The sequence below is a fragment of the Schistocerca americana genome, chromosome 3, assembly GCF_021461395.2.
Source record: "Schistocerca americana isolate TAMUIC-IGC-003095 chromosome 3, iqSchAmer2.1, whole genome shotgun sequence".
NCBI classification, from domain to species: Eukaryota; Metazoa; Arthropoda; class Insecta; order Orthoptera; family Acrididae; genus Schistocerca; species Schistocerca americana.
Genome location: NC_060121.1, coordinates 327,133,294 through 327,154,666, shown reverse-complemented (window position 1 = coordinate 327,154,666; position 21,373 = coordinate 327,133,294). Strand labels below are relative to the sequence as shown.

The following is a 21,373-nucleotide window of genomic DNA, read 5'->3' as shown; positions in this document are numbered from 1 at the left end:
CTCCTTTCTCAAGCATTCATTTATGATTGTTTGCCTACCAATGCTACTAACACTACCTGTAATCCTACCACTCACATCACTTACGTAGTGTACCTAAACTATCGAGCGGTAGTTTTGGCAGAGCGCAAATTCAGGGGTAGCAGTGGTCTCTTACGTAGTGACTAGCTCCGAATGTTGATTGTGTACAAATCCAGTAGCAATATTTTCTCGATAGCAGGTTGGGATGAACCGTCACTGACTGCCTGCAGTAATTCTCGTCGGGTGTGGCAGCGATTTTGATTCAAAAGTCGTGGAACGTCTCTCCGGACGCTCTCAGTCAGGTTCTTTTCTGACCATAATTCTGACGCCCTGTTACACCACTGCTTGTAGACACAAAGAATAGTCCGCCACGAAACACCAAAGAAAGCAGCAACTTCACACACTAACTGGCCTTGGGCCCGACCAAACTAGATTCCTCCCTTTTTGCAGCTCTGTCACGTCCTTACATTTACCCATATCTACGTACAACGACCACTTTAAACATTGTCTCAGTGATCGCTATTTCCTTATGCAGTGCACGTAGAGTTGAGCACGTCACTTGATCGCTGTGCCATCTGTAAAGTCTTAACGATTCATCTGTACATGCCCGCTGAAGTGACTAATTTTTTGTCTGGTGAGCTCACTAAATACTTCTACATAGCGGTTAACTACTCTGTTAACTTATGATTTTTCACAATATTCGGTAAATACTTTCCTATATTTAGAACGCCACACAGCGCAAAGCTATTGCACCGCTGGAGATCTGCTCCCTATAAAAACTAGAAATAATTGCTCATTCACAATATCAGTTTCCTAAGTAAAGAAATAACACAACTGCTATTTCATCTACAGTGCATAACACACTGCCTGACGAAAAAAAGTTAAGTACTCAGAAGACAAGGCAATGGAATTGTAGCTAAACACCATCAGCAGATAGGTAAGTCACTAAAGTTCCAATTCCACCGATCTTGGTGGCGCAGTGGTTAGCACACTGATTGGGAGGACAATGGTTCAGACCTGCATCAGGCCATCATGACTTAGGTTTTCCGTGATTTCCCTAAATCGCTTCAGGCAATTGCCGGAATGCTTCCTTTGAAAGGGCACGGCCGACTTCCTTCCCCATCCTTCCCTATCCCCATGGGACCGATGACCTCCCTGTTTGGTCCCTTCCCCCAAAACAACCAACCAACCAAACAATTCTCTGTGGCAGATAGAACGACCAGCAGAGTGCACTGGTGTTGTTTGTGTTATCAGGAGTTCCAGTGGCGTTGGCAGCGTCACATGTTGAGCAATCACTACAAAGGACACGGAGATGCCGCGAACTCGTCTGAGACAACCTTATCAGCATCTGAAAGTACGAAAAGGGCCTGACTGTGGATCTCAATTTGGGTGTCTGATCGAATCGTGCCTCATCCAGATTTGTGGAGCACTAGGACGTCACAGTGGCCCGAACTGGACTGCACGGGAACATGACGGCAGGCATATTCGTCGTCAAGGTTCCAGTCGGCCACACCTGACCACCACAAAGGAGGTTCGTCGTATTGTGCTCGAAGCACATCGTAGCCCCTTCTAATCTACGCCTGTCGTCCGAGAACAAGTAATGGACTGCCGGCAACATTCTGTGTCATCCCGCACCACAGGAGTTGCAACAGCCGGACTGTGAAATTACCACCCCATGTGTAGGCTGTCGTTAGCATCACAACACAAACAACAGGGTTTGGAGTGGCGCCGTCAGCGGAAAGTATGTACTGCTGATGAACGTCATCGCATTCCGTTCCACGATGAATATCAGTTCTGCACTTGATGGTGTTGCATCCTTTGTAAATGACAATAACAAGAGAACGTATATACGTAATGTTCACTATATCCTTGTAAGTGGAACACCGATACGTATAGAAATTCTGCGTGTGCTTGTTAATGGACTACGTTCTGTCAACTGAATAACACACACTGAGGCAAGAAAAGGACAAACCACGAAAAAATTGTCGGAATTGGATGGAAATCGGTAGATGTGATGTATACATAGCGACAAACAAATGATTACAATTTCAGGCAAATTGGGTGATTTATTCATGAGAAAGAGCTTCAAAAATTGAGCAAGTCAATAACGATCGGATCATCTCTGGACTTTATGCCAGCAGTTGGTCGGCTTGGCACTGATTGATAGAGCTGTTGGATGTCCCCCTCAGGATAATTCTGTCCAATTACCGAGTTAGATCGTCAAAATCTCTAGATGGTTCGAGGGCCTTGCCCATAGTTCTCCAAACGTTCTCAATTGGGGAGAGATCCAACGACCTCGCTAGGCAAGGTAGGGTTTGGCAAGTACGAAGACAAATGGTAGAAACTCTTGCGGCATGCGGCCTGGCATTTTGTTGCTGAAATGTAAGCCCACGATGGCTTGCTATCAAGAGCAACAAAACGGGGCGTAGAATGTCGTCGAAGTACCGCTGTGCTGTAATGGTGCCGTGGATGACAACCAAAGGGGTTTTGTTATGAAGTGAAATGGCACTCCTGATTGGCGGGCCGTATGGCGGGCCACAGTCAAGTTGGTATCGCACCGCTGTCTGGGGCTCTTCAGACACGTCTTCGGCCTGGAATCTCATTGGATGGAGTAGAATTGTCTGCAGTGGTAAGTCTCGCTTGGAACTGAGCCCCGATGACCAGCGAAGACGTGTCATGGGGTGAGACTTCTCATCACGGCTGGTAGCGATTGAGGGAATTCTGACAGCACAACGGTACGCCACGGACGTCGTGCGGTTCGCCTGTTACCTCTAATGCGCAGCGTTGTAGAGCTACTTTTCTACAGAACAATGCTTGTCTACACATAGCGCATGTCTCCATGAACTGTCTGTCCGCAGCTCGTGGTCTTGCGGTAGCGTTTTCTCTTCTCGCGCACGGGGTCCCAGTTTCGATTCCCGGTGGGGTCAGGGATTTTTCCTGCCTCGAGATGACTGAGTGTCGTCTTCATCATCGTCATTCATCCCCCTTTCGGTCGCAGGAAGGCAATGGCAAACCACCTCCACTAGGACCTTGCCTAGTACGGCGGTGCGGGTCTCCCGCATCGTCCCCTCTGCTCCTCGGAGTATGGGACCTCATCAACACCATGAACTGTTTGAGCGATATTGAGGTACTCCCGGGGACAGCAAGCTCCCAAATCTGTCCCCGATAGAAAACGTGTGGAATGAACTTGGACAACTGTCCGAGTGCCAACATCCAGTACACTATGGACCAGTTTCAACAGTTGTGGACCAACTTGCCTCAGGAGAAGTTACAACGGTTTAATGACACCCTTCGCAAACGAATCAGTGCGTGCATCCAGGTCAGAGGGGGTTGAGACACAATACTAATAAGTGTGTTCATAGTGCCAAGTTCTTCGTAAATTTGCCCGATTTTGTAATCGCAGAAGTAACATCAAATGGCCATTCAGCCTGTGAAGTTTCATATCATTTCCTCCTCCCCTCCAGGGTATTGCTCTTTTTTCGTCATACGTTGTATTTTACACCATAGCATGTTATGACGTTCTGTCCCATAACACTGTAAGGATGTGTGCCTTTTCTATGTCATTTAACAACTCAATGACATCTCTGCTTTGAATGTCTGCCTCTCCACCGAGACAATCTGTGCATATACGGGGCGATCTCTCATTAGTCAAGTGAACACTTCCTTTCAAAGAGGTCACATTCGGCGTTCGATCATATCTCTACCTCACGTCATAATTGTGACAATTTCGTATCTCTTCTAATTTTTAATCTCTCTTGTATGTTCCATACTCTGAAAATTCTCAATCTCTGAGTTTTTTACCTCCCTACTGTTTAAACATACGCTCGTGGATGCAGTGTGTGCGAATAGTTACGCTACAAATTTCGAACCAGTTATCGATTTCACCACATTACACAAAATAATACTCAAAAACGCATTAGTATTCATATTTTCGTCTAGAATCTATTGTCCCAGGAATACATTAATAATAGCTGTAATTTCCCGTTACGCTGAAGTTTTCTAGGATACCTCCATTGGTTGTAAGCCAAATCCAGAAGCTGGAAATTCCCTGTGAAATATTCCTTAGTTGGACCCGCTCTGCCGCAATACCAGATCGCTTGCTATTTAGGTGGAAAGAGCTGGACTATAATAGATCGAATTTCGAACTGACTGCCTTACACGCCAAGCGAAAGTATAAACGGCACTTTTTAAAAAATACAAATTATTTTCTCAATTCTGTGCCTTTGTTACTTTCTCAGTCAAAAGATGACTGCCTTTTGACAAAGTACTAAGTTTCGGGGACGAAGCCCCATTATGAAAACAAATCATCAGACGCTGATGTGCTTACCGCATCAATACGCCTCAGTATAATACTTACTCTGTATCCTTCTTAGCGCCGTGGATGGCTTCAGCAGACCTAATCTCTGGGCCCAGACACATAATCTGTATATTACCACAGGCGCTGCTAAGAAGAGATACAATTTGATAACATTGGATGGGAAGTGGAACCTGCCTCCAGCAGTACCGATAACATCATGAAAGAGGGTGACAGTTGCTTGCTTGTTCAATGTGAGGACCACTGGTCCACCTCTGAACAAGAGAGACAACTAAGGATCTGGACTGAAATTGGCGCCTTATGTTTCGTTCAGTTATCCTTGTAAGAGAAAGTAAAAATATGTCCGGATTCAAACTTAACGCTGTCGCCAGCATTATACTTTTCGTTATTGTTTAAAAAGCTTGCGGAATGTGTCATGGAAGAACTTTTCGGAATCGATTAAGGCGCTGCTACCACACGTCTTTTGATGTCGAGGAAAATATGATGTAGACAGCTGTGCACATCAAAAGTTATGGTCACCTAACCTTCTAAAAGTGTGGAACTGGAAAATATTTACTATGTTGTAAGCAACATTAAGAAAGGCACTTATAAAGAGAAAATGGAACTGAATTTCAATTTATTGTAAGCTTACAAATATCAGCACTTATTATATCTTATAGTAATTCACAGTATTTGCAGATTTTATTTATAAATTAAAATTCTGTTTATATATCAGAAAACGAAGATTCCATTCTGACATACTAGTGACATGTATGAACACTGTGACTGTATTCGGAATTATCGTGACAGTTCTTTCGGCTCCGTCATGCTGGATACTGAGAGCCAATATTTTTATGCATCAACAAGCTCTCACTGACTGTATGTGCATATTGCACTGAAAACGTGCATATTAGCCCGAAACTGGCCAGCTGTGGATATACAATGAACAAAACTTGGGAGGTAATAAACAATCGAGGTGGAACCGATGACTTTGTTATTATCTGATTATCTCGAAATAGTGACTTTATCCTGGTGAGCCAAGACATTATAACCACCTGCAAAGTAACGTAAGTGTCCGTGATTAGAACGCAATACAGCAGCCGCGCGGGATTAGCAACGCGGTCTTAGGCGCTGCAGTCGTGGACTGTGCGGCTGGTCCCGGCGTAGGTTCGAGTCCTCCCTCGGGGATGGGTGTGTGTGTTTGTCCTTAGGATAATTTAGGTTAAGTAGTGTGTAAGCTTAGGGACTGATGACCTTAACAGTTAAGTCCCATAAGATTTCACACACTTTTTTTTTTTTTCAATACAGCAACGATATTTCTTGACATGGATTCCGCAACTGCTTGGTATGTTTGCGGGTGTGTGTGCTAACAGATGTCCACGCAATGGTCACGCTGTTCTCATAAATTATGGAACGCTGACTTGTGGGCACGCTGCTGGTTCTCGATAGTGTCCAAGATATGTGTTCCATCACCTTCAGATTACGTAAATTTAGCGGCCAAGTCATCTAACTAAGTTCACTATGAAGCTCCTCGAACCACTGTAGCCGGCCGCGGTGGTCTAGCGGTTCTAGGCGCTCAGTCCGGAACCGCGCGACTGCTACGGTCGCAGGTTCGAATCCTGCCTCGGGCATGGATGAGTGTGATGTCCTTAGGTTAGTTAGGTTTAAGTAGTTCTAAGTTCTAGGGGACTGATGACCACAGATGTTACGTCCCATAGTGCTCAGAGCCATTTGAACCATTTTGAACCACTGTAAACGATTACTGGCCTTGTGACATGGATAGTTGTACTGCTGGAGGATGCCATCACTGTCGAGCAAGACATCAAGCAGGAATGGATGCAGGTGGTCTGTCATAACGATCATGTAATCGACAGGTGTCATAGTACCTTCGATTGCTACCACAAGTTCCATGTAAACTCAGGTGGACGGCCTCATACTGCTGACACTGACCTGTGTTCCTGGTACATTGCATGATTCGAGCAGCCATACACTTAGATGACAAGTTTTTGGACGCAACGATCGACCTGCAGTAGTGAGAAACATGATTCATCTGAAAAGGAGACACTTTTCCAATGAGCAGTCCAATCTCTACAATACCGTGCTCACTGCAGTCGTAATTGACTATGTCATTATGTCAACGTGGAACATGTGGGGTCATGTGACGTGCAGCCCCACGTTCATGTTCGACAATGTTCACTGAACAGTATGATCACAATCACTTGTGTCTACAGCAGCATTGCCATTTGTCGTCAGAACTGTCACAGTTCGCCGGTAATAGACTGATCCCTTTGGTCAGCGACAAGGTACGAACGTCCAACTTCTTGCTGCTTACTGGTGGTTTCACTGTCCTTCAACCACTCTCTGCTGCCGATCAAGAAATTGAAAATTTGTGGTAATTTCCTATGGGACCAAACTGCTGAGGTCATCAGTCTCTAGGCTTACACACCATCAAATATAACTTAATCTAACTTGCTAAGGACAATACACACACCTCCTCACATCATGTCGGACCTCCCTTTCCCCGGCGTTGCGCAACAACTCGGCGTGGCATGGACTCAACAAGTCGTTGGAAGTCCCCTGCAGAAATACTGAGCCATGCTGGCTTTTTAGCCGTCTATAATTGCAAAAGTGTTGCCGACGCAGGATTTTGTGCGTAGCGACCTCTCGATTATGTCCCATAAACGTTCGATGGGATTCATGTTAGGTGGTCTGGATGCCAAATCATTCGCTCGAATTGTCCAGAATGTTTTTCAAACCAATCGGAAAAAACTGTGCTCCGGTGACATGGAGCATTGTCATCCATGAAAATTCCACCTTGTCTCGGAACATGAAGTCCATGAACGGCCGCAAATGACCGTTCAAGTAGCCGAACATAACCAGAGGAGCCAGTCCATTCCATGTAAACACAGCCCACACCATTATGGAGCCACCACCAGCTTGCACATTGTCTTGTTCACGACAAGCGTGGGGTCTGCGCCACACTCGGATTCTGCCAACTGTTACCGACTGAAATCGGCACTCATCTGACCAGGCCGCGGTTTTCCAGTTGTCTAGGGTCCAACCGATATGGTCAAAAGCCCTGGAGAGGTACTGCTGGAGATGTGCTTTTAGCAAGGGCACTCGCGTCGCTCGTCCGCTGCCATAGCCAATTAATGCCAAATTTCTTCGCGCTGTCCTAACGGATACGTTCGTCGCACATCCCATATTGATTTCCGCGGTCATTTCACGCAGTGTTGCTTGTCTGTTTGCACTGACAACCGTACGCAGAGGCTGCTTCTGTCGGTAGTTAAGTCAAGGCCATCGGCCACTGCATTAACAGTGGTAGTATGTACGAGGGTTGTCCGTAAAATAAGGCTCCCATGGCGCTACAGTCCTGAAAAGCGCTGTAACGGTGGACGCCGCGATTCTGCAGTGTACCTTTGTTCCCCCACTCCAAATCTCCTCCCTAGCGAACTGCCTGCGGAGCTCAGTCTTGGCTTGGCAGCCGTACGTGATGGATCTCCCCCACGCTTCGCCCGCCAGGTGTGAGCTGCGCTCGGTGATCCATGATGCCAACAGTGTTTTGGGACAGGAAGAGGGTAATGTTGTGCGAGTTCTTGCCCACCAGTACAACAATCAACGCTGCCGGGTACTGCGAGACACTGCAAAAATTGCGCAGTGTAATTCAAAATGAGAGGATGGGTATGCTGTCCAACGGGGTGCGTTTGCAACAGGATAACGCTCGACCGCACACAGTTAAATCTACCAACGAGCTCATCGCAAAATTTGGATGGGATATTGTCAAACACCCACCCTACAGCCCGGACTTTGCCCCAGGTGAGTACCACCTCTTCCCTGACATGAAGAAACACCTGGATGGAACGTATTTCGGCGACAAAGAAGAGCTGGAAGAAGCGGTTCTCAGGTATCTGTACGGCTTGGCAGCAGATTTTTTTAACTCGGGCATTCAAAAGCTCGTACACCGCATGCAATAATGTATTGACCTCAGCGGCGACTACGTAGAAAAAAAGGTTGAATTCTGAGCTTTCCAAAAATGTACGCATTCATGAAATAAACATCTTTTAGACTGAGAAAAAAATTGGGAACCTTATTTTACGGACACCCATCGTAATTTTGTATTCTCGACACACTCGACGCTGTAGATCTCGGAATATTGAATTTCCTAACGATTTCCGAAATGGAATATCCCATGCGTCTCCAGCTAGCGCGTTGAGAGTCTGTTAATTCCAATCGTTTGGCCTAATCACGTCAGACAACTTTTCATACGAATCATCTCAGTACAAATGACAGCTCCGGCAATGTACGTATTGCCCTTTTATACCTTTTGTACGCAATACTACCGGCGTGCATATATGTGCTATCCCATGAATTTTGTCACCTCATTGTGTAAGTGTCAATGTACTGGTGTAGGTTACAGTAGAAACTACAGCGCCCACCTCGTCCATCTCGGCGAGGTCCCCCGAGATGTCTGCGGCCGGCCCCCGCAGCCAGCGCAGCGCCGCGATGGCGTCCTCGCGGCGGCCTCGGCCCAGCAGGTAGAGCGGCGTCTCGGGCGCGAAGAAGAAGAGCACCGTGAAGGCGACGGGCACCGCGCCGCACGCCAGGCCCAGCGTCTGCAGCGACACCGCCTTCCCCACCACGTACACGTACAGTATACCTGTCGCAGAACGCACGGGGCCTCAGCCACCACCTCCGTCCAGCCCCCACTTTGCACAATAAATTAAGCGCACCCTCTAGTCTTGATAATGGCCTCAATTCACCGACGAAGAGAGGCCATAAGTTATCTCAAGTATGCCATATCCCAGCGGTGGTTTATCATGAACCACATGGGATAAACAATAGCGTCCAGTATCACTCGTCGGTTTTGACCAATCCCAAGGTTGAGGCGTAGCGCCCTATACCGATCCTGCCTGGGAGGCGGTTGAGTGGGAGATGTGTCTCAGAGCTGGATAGTGACAGATGGTGACGCGACACTGGACGCGCACGTAGTTTATGTATCAGCCGATAGAGGGCAATATTGGATAGGGGACTGATTTAGTTTCGATTGTGCCCACTAGGGTGCACTAAAGTAATAGAATGTTTTTCATAAACAGTTCTAGTATTTTCATAAAGTGTTATTATGTCTTTTTGTGTAGGTAAAATGTTATAAATGTGTTTTAGCAGTATGAATGATGCGTGAGTGTGGTTTAAGGTTAATATGAAGATAGTATGAAAGCTTTCACGACCGGATGACATATCTTCTGGTAAACCTTCCGGGATGTAAGGTCGTGGTCCATGAAACTCTTCAGCTCCTATCGTTTCGTCCAGAGCTGCGCTGGACATCTTCAGAGGGGTGTTTCTCCTCCGGTGAGTCGGCAAGACTCACCGGAGGAGAAACACCCCTCTGAAGATGTCCAGCGCAGCTCTGGACGAAACGTTAGGAGCTGAAGAGTTTCATGGACCACGACCTTACATCCCGGAAGGTATACCAGAAAATATGAAGATAATTGTTTAACGAGTTATGTAGTGGGATTTAGTGTGGGAACATTTCGAAGCAGTATGGATATGGACAAAGGGGATTTTTGTAGAATGGATTTGTAAAGTAACTTTATGGTAAAGGGTAAGTTAATTCAGGTATAAATAACAGTAGGAAATAACGTTATGCATAAACAAAACTTCAGCATATTAGATAATTAGGTCGGTAAAAAGTGCAGTCGTTAGGTTTACTATTTTGCGATTGGTTATTGATGAAAAGCGCGGATTGACGCGGGAGAATGTTGTTTTGCTACTGGCTGTCGAGTAAACTGACCAATGGTAAAGCAATATTCTTCGCGCGCCTTTCTCTGCTAGTAGAGAAGACTTAGAGTGTTCTAGAGGAGAAGTCGGAGCCCAGCCATGAAACAGTTCGGACGTGTGTAGTAGTAGTTCCGATAGAAATGATAAGTTGCCGGGTCTAGCAGGGTTTCATACATCAAAAGTGTGGTAAAGTGACGGCATAATTACTCCGATGGGTGTGTAGAAATTTCGGAATTTTTAAGTGAATTTTGTGACGAGAAAAGACATAAAATGCGCGTGGAGTAGTGAGCAGGTCAGTGGCTAAAAGCTGTGACTGCATTAGGTACCGACAGACTTAATATTTGGCGAGGATTCTCAGTCAAAAACAATCCGTATTTTTTTAGCTATTACGTTTTCGGGAAATGCAACACCATACACTTGCTAACGTGAGTGAAAGGTATTGTGAGTGACTGTGTTACGACTAGCACGGGTTTGGCAGTGATACTTTTTCACCTAAGTTTCAGGGATATATTAATTAAGGACAAAATTTCGTTCCGTGTGAAAACTTTCTCCCGAAACGTAGTTTAGTGACTTTAATTGCAGCCTGGTTCACGTAAAGTAAGTTTCGCTCGGCCTCCCTACTGAAGATATGCTGGGACAATGTTCACAGATAGGTGCAGGTTCGTCGTAAAGGGACGGAAGGTCCTACACAAACATGGCTTGAAATTAGCAATCAATAAGATTACACTTGCCATGACAATACAAAGATCAGATACAGAATCGTACAAATGCATAAAAATAAATATTGAAGATGACGGGACAAACATGGGTAATCGGGGTTTTATAACGGGGACAAACTAAAATCTAAAGTACCTAGCAGTACTGGTGAAATATCAAGAACGAAAGAGCCGGAGAAACACGATATAACATCAAAAATGCAGAAAACTACCAAATGAGCGCAAAGCAGTGTAATTTCTATCAAAAATACCATTTGCCCTTTACAGCTCAACATTGAGGACCATTACCGATACATTGTCGAGCGCCGTGCCGAGTGACACAACGTCAGATCACCACAGTTAAACACCAATGCGCGTAGTCCGTGTTTCGATGGGTGACCGTATGCGCTTTGATATGTTCCTATTTGCCTTCACTGTATAGGGTAGAGGAGAGATGTTGAATGGAGTCCCTGATAACCATTCTTTGAGCCAAAAGCCCTCAGTTCAGTTCCAAACCTCTGTGCAGTGTCATATGGAAACGTTAAGTTCGGTGGTCCCTTTTGTGCTCTTCAAGACGAATAGACTTTGTACCGTCAACGGGTTTCACCCTCTCCCTTCCCTCATGATGTCCAACACGAACATGACTCACCCATCACCGTCACTTACACTTACGCACACAGCGCTTATACTTCGCGGAGGTAAGGTGCCTAAGGCGCGAAAGATAGGGAAAAGCTTTCCAATTCGGCTGCTGAACCTACCCTTCGGAGTCTCCCAGCTATTCATGGCATACGAGTTTACTGTACAGAAATCCAAAAACAGATAACAGTTGGTTGGGTGATTGATTTATGGAAAGGGACCAAACAGCGAGTTCGTCGGTCCCATTGTATTAGGGAAGGATAGAGGAGGAAGTCAGCCGTGTCCTGTCAAAGAAACAATCCTGGCATTTGCCTGAAGCGATTTAAGGAAACCACGGAAAACCTAAATCAGGATGCCCGGACGCGGGTTTGAACCGACGTCCTCCCGAATGCGAGTCCAGTGTGCTAACCACTGCGCCACCTCGCTCTGTCAGATAGCAGAACAGAAAGACAAAAGGAATTAGCACAGCAGGCAAAAATTTTATTTTCTAAAAGGAATTCATTTTTATATAATTCATAGTTCACATAAATTGCAATCAAAGTATTCTCTTGTTACTAGGACTACCAAAGTAATGTCTGATCTCTGGACGCTTCAAAATTCCATCTAATTAACAAACGACGTCACTTAGCACATCCTGGGTCAAAGCTGACGTGTGATAATGAACATTCAAGTTCACCCATCCCACGGATCTCGTACTGTCACGGGTCAGGGACATTACGGAGGCAGGACCATGGCAAGGAAACAGTAAAGAAAGAAGGAAAAGCTGAAAGGATTAAGGATTATATAGAAGGGCTGTGTAAGAGGAATGAACTTGAAGGTAATGCTATAGAAAGGGAAGAGAAAGTACAGTGTACAAAGATGAGGTGGGAGGCATGATACTGCGAGAAGAATTTGACAGACCACTGAAAGACGTAAATCGAGTCAAGGCCCCTGGAGAAGACGACATTCTCTCAGAATTATTGACATCCTCGTAAGAGCCAGCCAGGGCTAAATTATTCAAGCTGGCGTGCTAGATACATGACACACTTCGAGAAGAATGTAATAGTTGCAATCCTACAAGAGGCAGAGTAAATATGAGGGAACTACATGGCTTGGATGAAAATTAGTGACAACACTGCTATAAAACATACCAGACGTTAGTGACAGACGTTCATCCTATTACATGCCCTCAATATAATCGCCTCGCATCTCCAATACGTTCTCCAAGACAGATGGAAGGCGTCGTACAGCGTCAGTGGCTCCACCTCTGTCGATGCCTCGCAAGGACCGCCTATGGTGCGAATAATGTCTTCTCTTGTGTTGTAGTACGGGCTACGAAGAGGTTCTTTCATTTTGGTGAACAGGTCGTAATCTCAGAGACTCAGGTCGTAATCTCAAAGCGTCATATCAGGTGAAAACAGTGGATTTTCCAGTACCTCCCACCCCCATACACGCAGGATCTCCAACACGGGGTTCACCGTGTAGTATCGTGCATTGACATGAAGGACGATGGGCTGCAGTGTCTGAATGTGCAGTCACTTTCTTCTCAGCGTGGGACGAGGGTCATGTCGCGAGATATTGCACTAGTAGGCTGCAGTGGGGCGTCTTGTAGGACGCTTGAACTGTCCTCTCGCACTTTCAGAAAGTACACACTCCAGTTGACTCACACAGCCGCCGCCGCTCGCTGCACGACGTTAACTGACTAACCTTCTGCTACCAGCAACAAACAGCATGCATTCCATTTGACGTGCATCCATCATGTTACGGCAGTGCTGCACTTTTATCCAACCCTAGTAGCAGAATAACAGCTCATGGCTGGAATACACTGACACGAAAGATTTACAGAAGAATGAGAAAATGCTAGATGCCGACCTCGGGGAAGATCGGTTGGTACTGAAACATAGTGGTGAATGTTCCTAATCAACGTTAGACGAGACTGAGCGAAGGTCCGCGTAACTGACGAGTCCAGCAAAATGATAGCACATATCAATGTCACTGGCCAGGGACCCTGAACTGGCAAGCTAGCACTGACAAAAGCACGCGCTGGGTCAGTGCATTCGTGGAATTCCTAGGAGTTTGCTGTCCAAGACTCTGCCTGATTGCTAACGCTGGGTTCTGACAATATACGGGCATTTTAATATCTTATCAACATAAATTTGTAATACTTTCGCCATTATACGAAGGTCGTCCAATAAGTAATAAAACTCCTTTTTTCCGAAAGCAGGCTGATTTTATTCAGGATTCCAGTACACCATTTTATTCCCCAATCTTTTGGCTACAAAGCCCTATTTTTAAACATAATTTCCTTTCAGTGCGAAGGCCTTGTGGTACCTAGAGGGCATGTATGCCCTCATGGTACCACTCCACTGGTCGACGTCAGACACAACGTCATGCTGCATGAAGCCGGCCACTGTGGCCGAGCCGTTCTAGGCTCTTCAGTCCGGAACCGCGATGCTGCTACGGTCGCAGGTTCGAATCCTGCCTCGGGCATGGATGTGTGAGATGTCCTTAGGTTAGTTAGGTTTAACTGGTTCTAAGTCTAGGGGACTGATGACCTCAGATGTTAAGTCCCATAGTGCTTAGAACCATTTGAACCATTTCTTACTGCATGAATAACCTCCCCATCATCCACGTTCTGCTTCCCGCGAAGCGCATGCTTCATTGGGCCAACCAGATGAAGTCTGAAGGTGCGAGGTCCAGTCTGTACGGTGGATGACGAAGAACAGTCATTAAAGTTTCGTAAGCTTCTCGCGGGTGCGCAGACTTGCGTGAGACCTGGCGTTGTCACGGGGAAGGAGACGTTCGTTTGCACTTTCGATGTTGCGCTTCTTAGGAGACGGAGTACCACCTCGACGACAGCACCCGGGTAATGCATATTCTGATGAACAGCGGTTAAGTACATATGACAGATGCTATAAAATGCTTGACTGAAGCGCTCCTGGTACGTGACGACCCTTAGTGATGGCAACCAAGACCCTGTGGCGGCACAGGGCGGCGCGCATATTATGCGTCCCACCCATCGACGCCTGATCCATTGAGAGGACACGAGACATCGTACGCCGAATTCGAGCTGTGAGTAGACGTGTGAAGATTTTCATATCACAGTTCAACATAGTTAATGGTCGGTAGTCCATAACAGGTGATCCTCCTTGAGGTTTACGGATTGGGATGATGATACTTTTCACAAAGGAAGTCGGAAGTTGCATCTCTGGTGTCATGAGCTCTTGACATATAGTCGTCCAATAGTGCATCAACAGCCTCTAGAATATCCTATAAAACTACAAGGGTAAGCAGCCCGGTCCTGATTACTTCTTGGGTGCCCCTTTTCCTACTGTATCCAACAAGATCTTTTTTTCAACTCGGTACACGAATATGTAAACTGCTCATAACAAGATCTCTCATAGAGTTTCTGTCTTGTTTTTTACTATAGATGACATCTATTTCAGCATTTCACTAATACTGGCACAAAATTAAGTTAAATGTTAATTCATTCATCCATGTTACAAACGGGGCGAAAATTTCCTTTTAAGCCCAGCCAAACACCATTACTAAAATGTCACAACACCATTACTAAAATTAAATTTTTTGGAGAAATTCCTGAGCCCTTTGAAATGAAGACAGGGGTCTGGCAAAGAGACAGGTTATCCCCAGCTCTCTTCAATATTGTTTCGGAGAAAATAATGAAAACGTGGAAGGAGGCTCTTAATTTGAAAGGAATAAGACGAATGCACCTTAGAAAGGAAAGATACCACCTGAAATCGAGTCTTTACCTTTTGCAGATGACCTTTCGTTCTTAACCAGAAATTGGAATCATGCGCAAATAATGCTGGAGATCTTGCATAAGATAACTCCTAAAACGGATCTCCAAGTCTTGTATGAAACGACGGAATATATGAAGCACAGGTACCAAAATAGCAGTAATACTCCCTTGCAGCAAAGCAAGTTTTAAATCTAACCTAAAACCATCTCTCCTGGACAATTCCTTCTGTTCCATGGACGAATTTCTATTTAAAAACTGGTAGCATGTGAATTCTTTTTTAAAAAAGACGTACCATTTAAGTGTCACTGCACGAGTGGGACTAAAAAATAATACTTTATGTTCATAAAAGTAAACACTAATCATTTATAAATATCCCATCAACTGTCTCGTTCCACATCACTTCGACCAAAAAAGTCGTTCAAATGGTATGTGAAACATGTGACAAACTCACTAAAATATGCAAGACTGAAAGGACAGATAAATTCAAATACTTATAAGGAATAATCCTCCCCAATGGACTCGATAAAGAGGTACTGAAAGGAAGAGACAAAAAGTTAGACCTTGCTTACAAACTAATACAGAACAGACACCACAAACAAGCGATTTCCTGCAAGGCCAAAAAGGGCATTACAATCGAATTATAAAATCAGTAGGACTCTACGCTTCCGTGTGTCTTATCTGTGTAAATAACAATGTAAATGTTTGATTGTTCATAATCTTAAATCTCCGAAAGTACTTCACTAACTGATTAGAAATGTTGACACAGCGTTGCATTAGTATACGCGCGTGTTTTTAAATACCTACGGGAGCGCCATCTAATACAAATTCATATTATAGTACAGGGTGTAAATAAAAAAATATTAGTATCACTGGTACCTTAATATCTACCCACTCCGGTATGTTACTTGTTTTTTCTCTGCGTCTAACGGTCTTCCCGCTAACACCTCACATAATTTACTTCCCGATGTTTTCTGCACAGTCGTAACTGCATCACTAAGTGAACTATGCCTGTCACTATAGACTAAACGTTCTCCGTCGACGAGTCCACGCTTCGGCACATAAACCGCTGCCCAGGGAAAAATAACTATTAATGGCTTGCTTTTACTACATGTATTTCGAGGTACTAACCAACCCAAAAACATACTATTCCACATAGCTATTACTGTAAGTCTGCAAATAAAGTAAATACTGGTGTAATGTTGTTCAGTACACTGTCCTCAGTCAGCAATAAAAATATTTCCTCTTACATCCCTAACACCATGTGTGAAGGGTCAAGTTGTTACCAAAAATGTCGAAGAGTACTTGAGCGATTTACTTCAGATTTTTACATTATACTCTAACGAACGTTACTACACACGCCACCCCAAAACAGCAGGGAAACTCCAGCTTGCTGCACTGGCTGGACAGGGTGTCTAAGGCGTTCAGCCTGACCGGGATGCCTGCAAACACGCCTCCGACAGTTGTCTGGTTGAAGGCGTATGCGACACTCATCGGTGAAGAGAACGTGAGGCCAAAAATGAGCGGTCCATTCGGCATGTTGTTGGACCCATCTGCACCGCGTTACACTGTGTCGTGGTTGCAAAGATGGACCTCGCCATGGATGTCGGGAGTGAAGTTGCGCTTCATGCAGCCTATTGCAAACAGTTTGGGTCGTAACACTACGTCCTGGGGCTGCACGAAAAGCATTATTCAACACGGTGGCGTTGCTGTGAGGGTTCCTCCGAGCCATAATCCGTAGGCAGCGGTCATCCACAGCAGTAGTAGCCCTTGGGCGGCCTGAACGGGGCATTTCATTGACAGTTTCTGTCTCTCTGTATCTCCTCCATGTCCGAGCAACATCGCTTTGGTTCACTCTGAGGCGCCTCCTGGCACAAAGTAACAATGTGGACGCGATCGAACTGCGGGATTGACCGTCTAGGAATGGTTGAACTACAGACAACACGAGCCGTGTACCTCCTTCCTGGTGGAATGACTGGAAGTGATCGGCTGTCGGACTCCCACCGTCCAACAGGCGCTGCTCATGCATGGTTGTTTACATCTTTGGGCGGGTTTAGTGACATCTTTGAACAGTCAAAGGGACTGTGTCTGTCATACAATATCCTCAAGCCAACGTCAAGTTCTGGGAACCGGGGTGACGCAAAACTTTTTTTCATGTGTGTGTAGTACTCCAAAACATTATGACCACCTGGCACCTGCTTAATAGCTTGTTTGTCAGTCTTCGGAACGAAATATCAGGGATCTGACAGTTTGCTGCAACGTTTGTGGAGGTATGCGGCGTTAGATGTCTACGCACAGGTCATGTAATTCGCCTAAAAAAACGGGGGCCTCATTTGCGTACGCCATGATGGCGCCAGATAGCGACCCAGATGAGTTCCATAGGATTTGCATCAGGTGAATTTGGTAGCCGAGAGCTCAACATAAGTTGACTGCAATGCTCCTCAGTCCACTGGAGCACGATTCTGTCTCCGAGACACGGACAATTATACTGCTGAAAGATGACATACCCGTCGGGAAAGACATCGAGCGTGATGGGATGCAGTTGGTCCGCAGATGAAATGGTGTCTTGAATTACACCACAGGTCCCATGCAAGCGCAGGGGAATGCCTCCATTAGCGTAATTCTGCTCCCACCAGCCTGCGTTCGTGGCGCGCTTCACGTTTCGAGCCGTCGTTCACCTCGATAACAGCGTTTGTAGCGACCTAGTGTAGCAAAAATGTGATTCACCCAAAAAGCCGACACGTTTACATTGATCGACGGTCGAATCCCAACGATCCCGTGTCCACTCCAAGCGTAACTGACGATGTCGTTGGTTCAACATGTGAACACGTAGGGGTGGTTTGCTGTGTAGCTACACGTTCAGCACTGTACGATGAAAGATGCGCTTCGAAATACTTGTTCGTGCACCAGTGTTGTGCAGAGGTGTCACCGGAGGCTCGAAGATGGCAGGCGCCATGTGGGCGAGGGGGCAAGGCAGAGGTCGCCGCTGCTGTTGCGACCGTTTTAATAGCAGCTCTGTGTTGTCTACAAGCTGCTGTCGCCTCTGACATACTCGCGTCAACTGATGAAATTACACTCACATCACTTTAGTCACGCTGCAGACGTATATGATGCATAATATAAAATAGTGTGCTTTATGCAATAACGAAACTTTGGAAACAATTTGGTGTTTCACAGGAAAACTATGTAATTACCAACTTTCGTCGGTCTCATAATGAAAAATCACATCGCTGTTTTTTGTAACATCGCCTGCATTATCCATTCAAATTTACATACGTGTCTTGTCCATCTAACAAATTAGAAATCTAACAAGAACAAAGTTGTCTAAAAACTATTTCCTCTTGGTGTAAGTACAATGAATACACTCGTTTCGGATCAAGTTTGCTTCGTCCGTACGAGATAAGGTTCTAAACAGCACTTAAATTTCTTCCGCTATTCACATTTGTGGCTGGAGCACAAAACTTTCTTCACGCTATATTTCGTTGTTTTTGAAAGAGACTACGGTCACGTTTTCATCTCTCCAGCGAATAGTCGTCGCCACGACTAATCGTTCAGGTTAAATACAAGTCAACTTAGTCGATGGAGTGAGTGTGACGTGGCCTACAGTCCAGCCACTTCGAAAACAGAGAACTCATTTTTTTTAGCTGTTGAGTGCGGCTGATAGTCTCTCAACGGCCATAAATAAATATTTACAGAAGTTTATTAAAACTAGACATGATTGTCTTAATGGGATCTCCGCGATCGTTCTTTAAATAAAAATATGGCATTTCAGTCTCTGATCGCTATCTTTATTTTCAATTACCGGTTTCAGGCTAGCCGCCCATCTTCATATCATATATTATAGTTACAGAGTAACTTGTCAGTACAGTGAACCGATAGTTCTGTACTGACAAGTTACTCTGTAACCGTAATATATGATATGAAGATGGACAGCTAGCCTGAAACCGGTAACTGAAAATAAAAATAGCGATCAAAGACTGAAATGCCATAATTTTTATTTACAGATGTAACAAAAACAGAGCAGGGTAATAATTCCACGTTGTCGTTTCGTTCTAGCTTATCAGAAACTGATATTTCGTCACGCATTTGACGCACAGTATTTAAAATCTCGTCTCTGTCAGAAACAGAGATCATTCCCAATAGCAAGAAGGGCCACCACAGTATTGTTACTACTGTGCAACGTCGGAATTTCGACTTCCTCATTTGCGAGACGGAGACAGCGATATTTCAGCAGTCGTAGTATCTTCAGTCAATAAAGGACAATACGACTATTGAACTGTGCTGTCAAAATACCGGCGACAATGAAACCGGCGTTTTGCAATTAAGCGCAGTTTCATTGACTGGAGATGAGTTCTGCTTCATAACGACTTTTCAGTTCGTCACCCATAACAAAACAAACTGAAATGTTGGAAGTCTGTCGCCTCCCAGCATTCTTATTGCATCTTTGAATCGCTCTAAAAATATCATGAGCTCTTTCGCAATGTTGTTATCGTAAACAATAAGTTTTTCAGCGACGCCTCAGTCCGGGTGCAGTTGCATGATTTTGTCGCACTGCGTTACTACGTACTGTGTCATTCTAAACACGCTATTACACTTTCTCTCCGTTTCTTGATTCAAGCTTCTCTTCACCGAGTTCACGTCACCAGTTTCAAATGGTTCAAATGGCTCTGAGCACTATGGGACTTAACTTCTATGGTCATCAGTCCCCTAGAACTTAGAACTACTTAAACTTAACTAACCTAAGGACATCACACACACCCATGCCCGAGGCAGGATTCGAACCTATGACCGTAGCAGTCGCGCGGTTCCAGACTGTAGCGCCTTTAACCGCTTGGCCACTCCAGCCGGCGTCACCAGTTTCTTTCATGAAACAGGCACTACCCTTAACAGCCACTGCAAGCCCATTTATCACATAATCGTCATCCAACATGTATTTAAGGACTGTGTTCTAAGCACGTGTAATGCATGCATAATGCTGGAAGGATTGTAGTACCTTTCATACAGAATATTATAACCGCCGCCCTACTATCGATGTAACCCCGTCGAGGTGATAGCAGCGTTACCTGACGAAGAATGACTGTCAGCCAAACACACGCACGGTGAATGTAATATCAGTGAGCGTGCTGTCCATGTGTAGAATGGGGGAAGTGCGCGATCTGAGTTTGAACGAGGGCAGATTGTGATGGCACGGAGGCTCGGCACGGGAATTTCGGAAACTGTACGAGTTTTCAGGTGTTCGAGGAGTGCCGTGGCGAGTTTCTTCAACACATAGCAAAACCGACGTGGAACCACGTCCAGACGTCGTTTGATTGGGCGGCCACCCCTCGTTACAGATACAGGACATCGTAGAATAGGCAGACTGGTAAAACAGGACAGGCGGCGAACTGTGCCGGAACTAACATCAGACTTCGATACTTGGCAGAGTAAGAGAGTGTCTGAATAAACAGTAAGCCGGGCAGTACTAACGATGGGCCTCCGCAGTCGACGAGTCACGCATTTTCCAATCTTAACACCACGATATCGAAAACAACTACTGAAATTGTCTCGTGACCATTGGCACTGGACGTTGGCGCAGTGGCAGAGCGTTATCTGGTTTCATGACTACCGATACATTCTTCATGATGGTGATGGGAGAACGCGAGTCTGTCGCCTACCAGGGAACAGCTCCTTGACACCTGTACTGTGGGACGGAGAAAAGCTGGTGGCGGCTCCATTGTGCTCTGGGGGACACTCACGTGGGCATCCATGGGTCCAGTGGAGCTCCGTAGTAGGCGCCATGACACCAAGGAGTACCTTATACTGGTTCTAGATGATCATGTTTCCCGATGTCAGTGGCAGTTTTCAACAAGGTAATACCCCATGTCACGAGGCCAGGAGTGTGACGGAGTTGCCCGAGGAACACAGTGGTGAGTTCCAATTGATGTACTGACCCCCAAACTCGCCAGATCTGAAGCCGATAGAACATATCTGGTTCAAAAAATGGTTCAAATGGCTCTGAGCACTATGGGACTCAACTGCTGTGGTCATAAGTCCCCTAGAACTTAGAACTACTTAAACCTAACTAACCTAAGGACATCACACAACACCCAGCCATCACGAGGCAGAGAAAATCCCTGACCCCGCCGGGAATCGAACCCGGGAACCCGGGCGTGGGAAGCGAGAACGCTACCGCACGACCACGAGATGCGGGCGAACATATCTGGGACGTGTTTGAACGTG

At 45.6% G+C, this 21,373-nt stretch overlaps 1 protein-coding gene across 1 annotated transcript in view; it reads right to left on the bottom strand.

Moving 5' to 3' along the window:
- The window catches only part of LOC124606060 (facilitated trehalose transporter Tret1-like), a 57,080-nt gene that overhangs the window by 21,727 nt on the left and 13,980 nt on the right, over nt 1-21,373 (bottom strand). Inside the window, 1 exon segment of the mRNA XM_047138022.1 lies at nt 8,749-8,969. Coding sequence (XP_046993978.1) covers nt 8,749-8,969 — 221 coding nt within the window.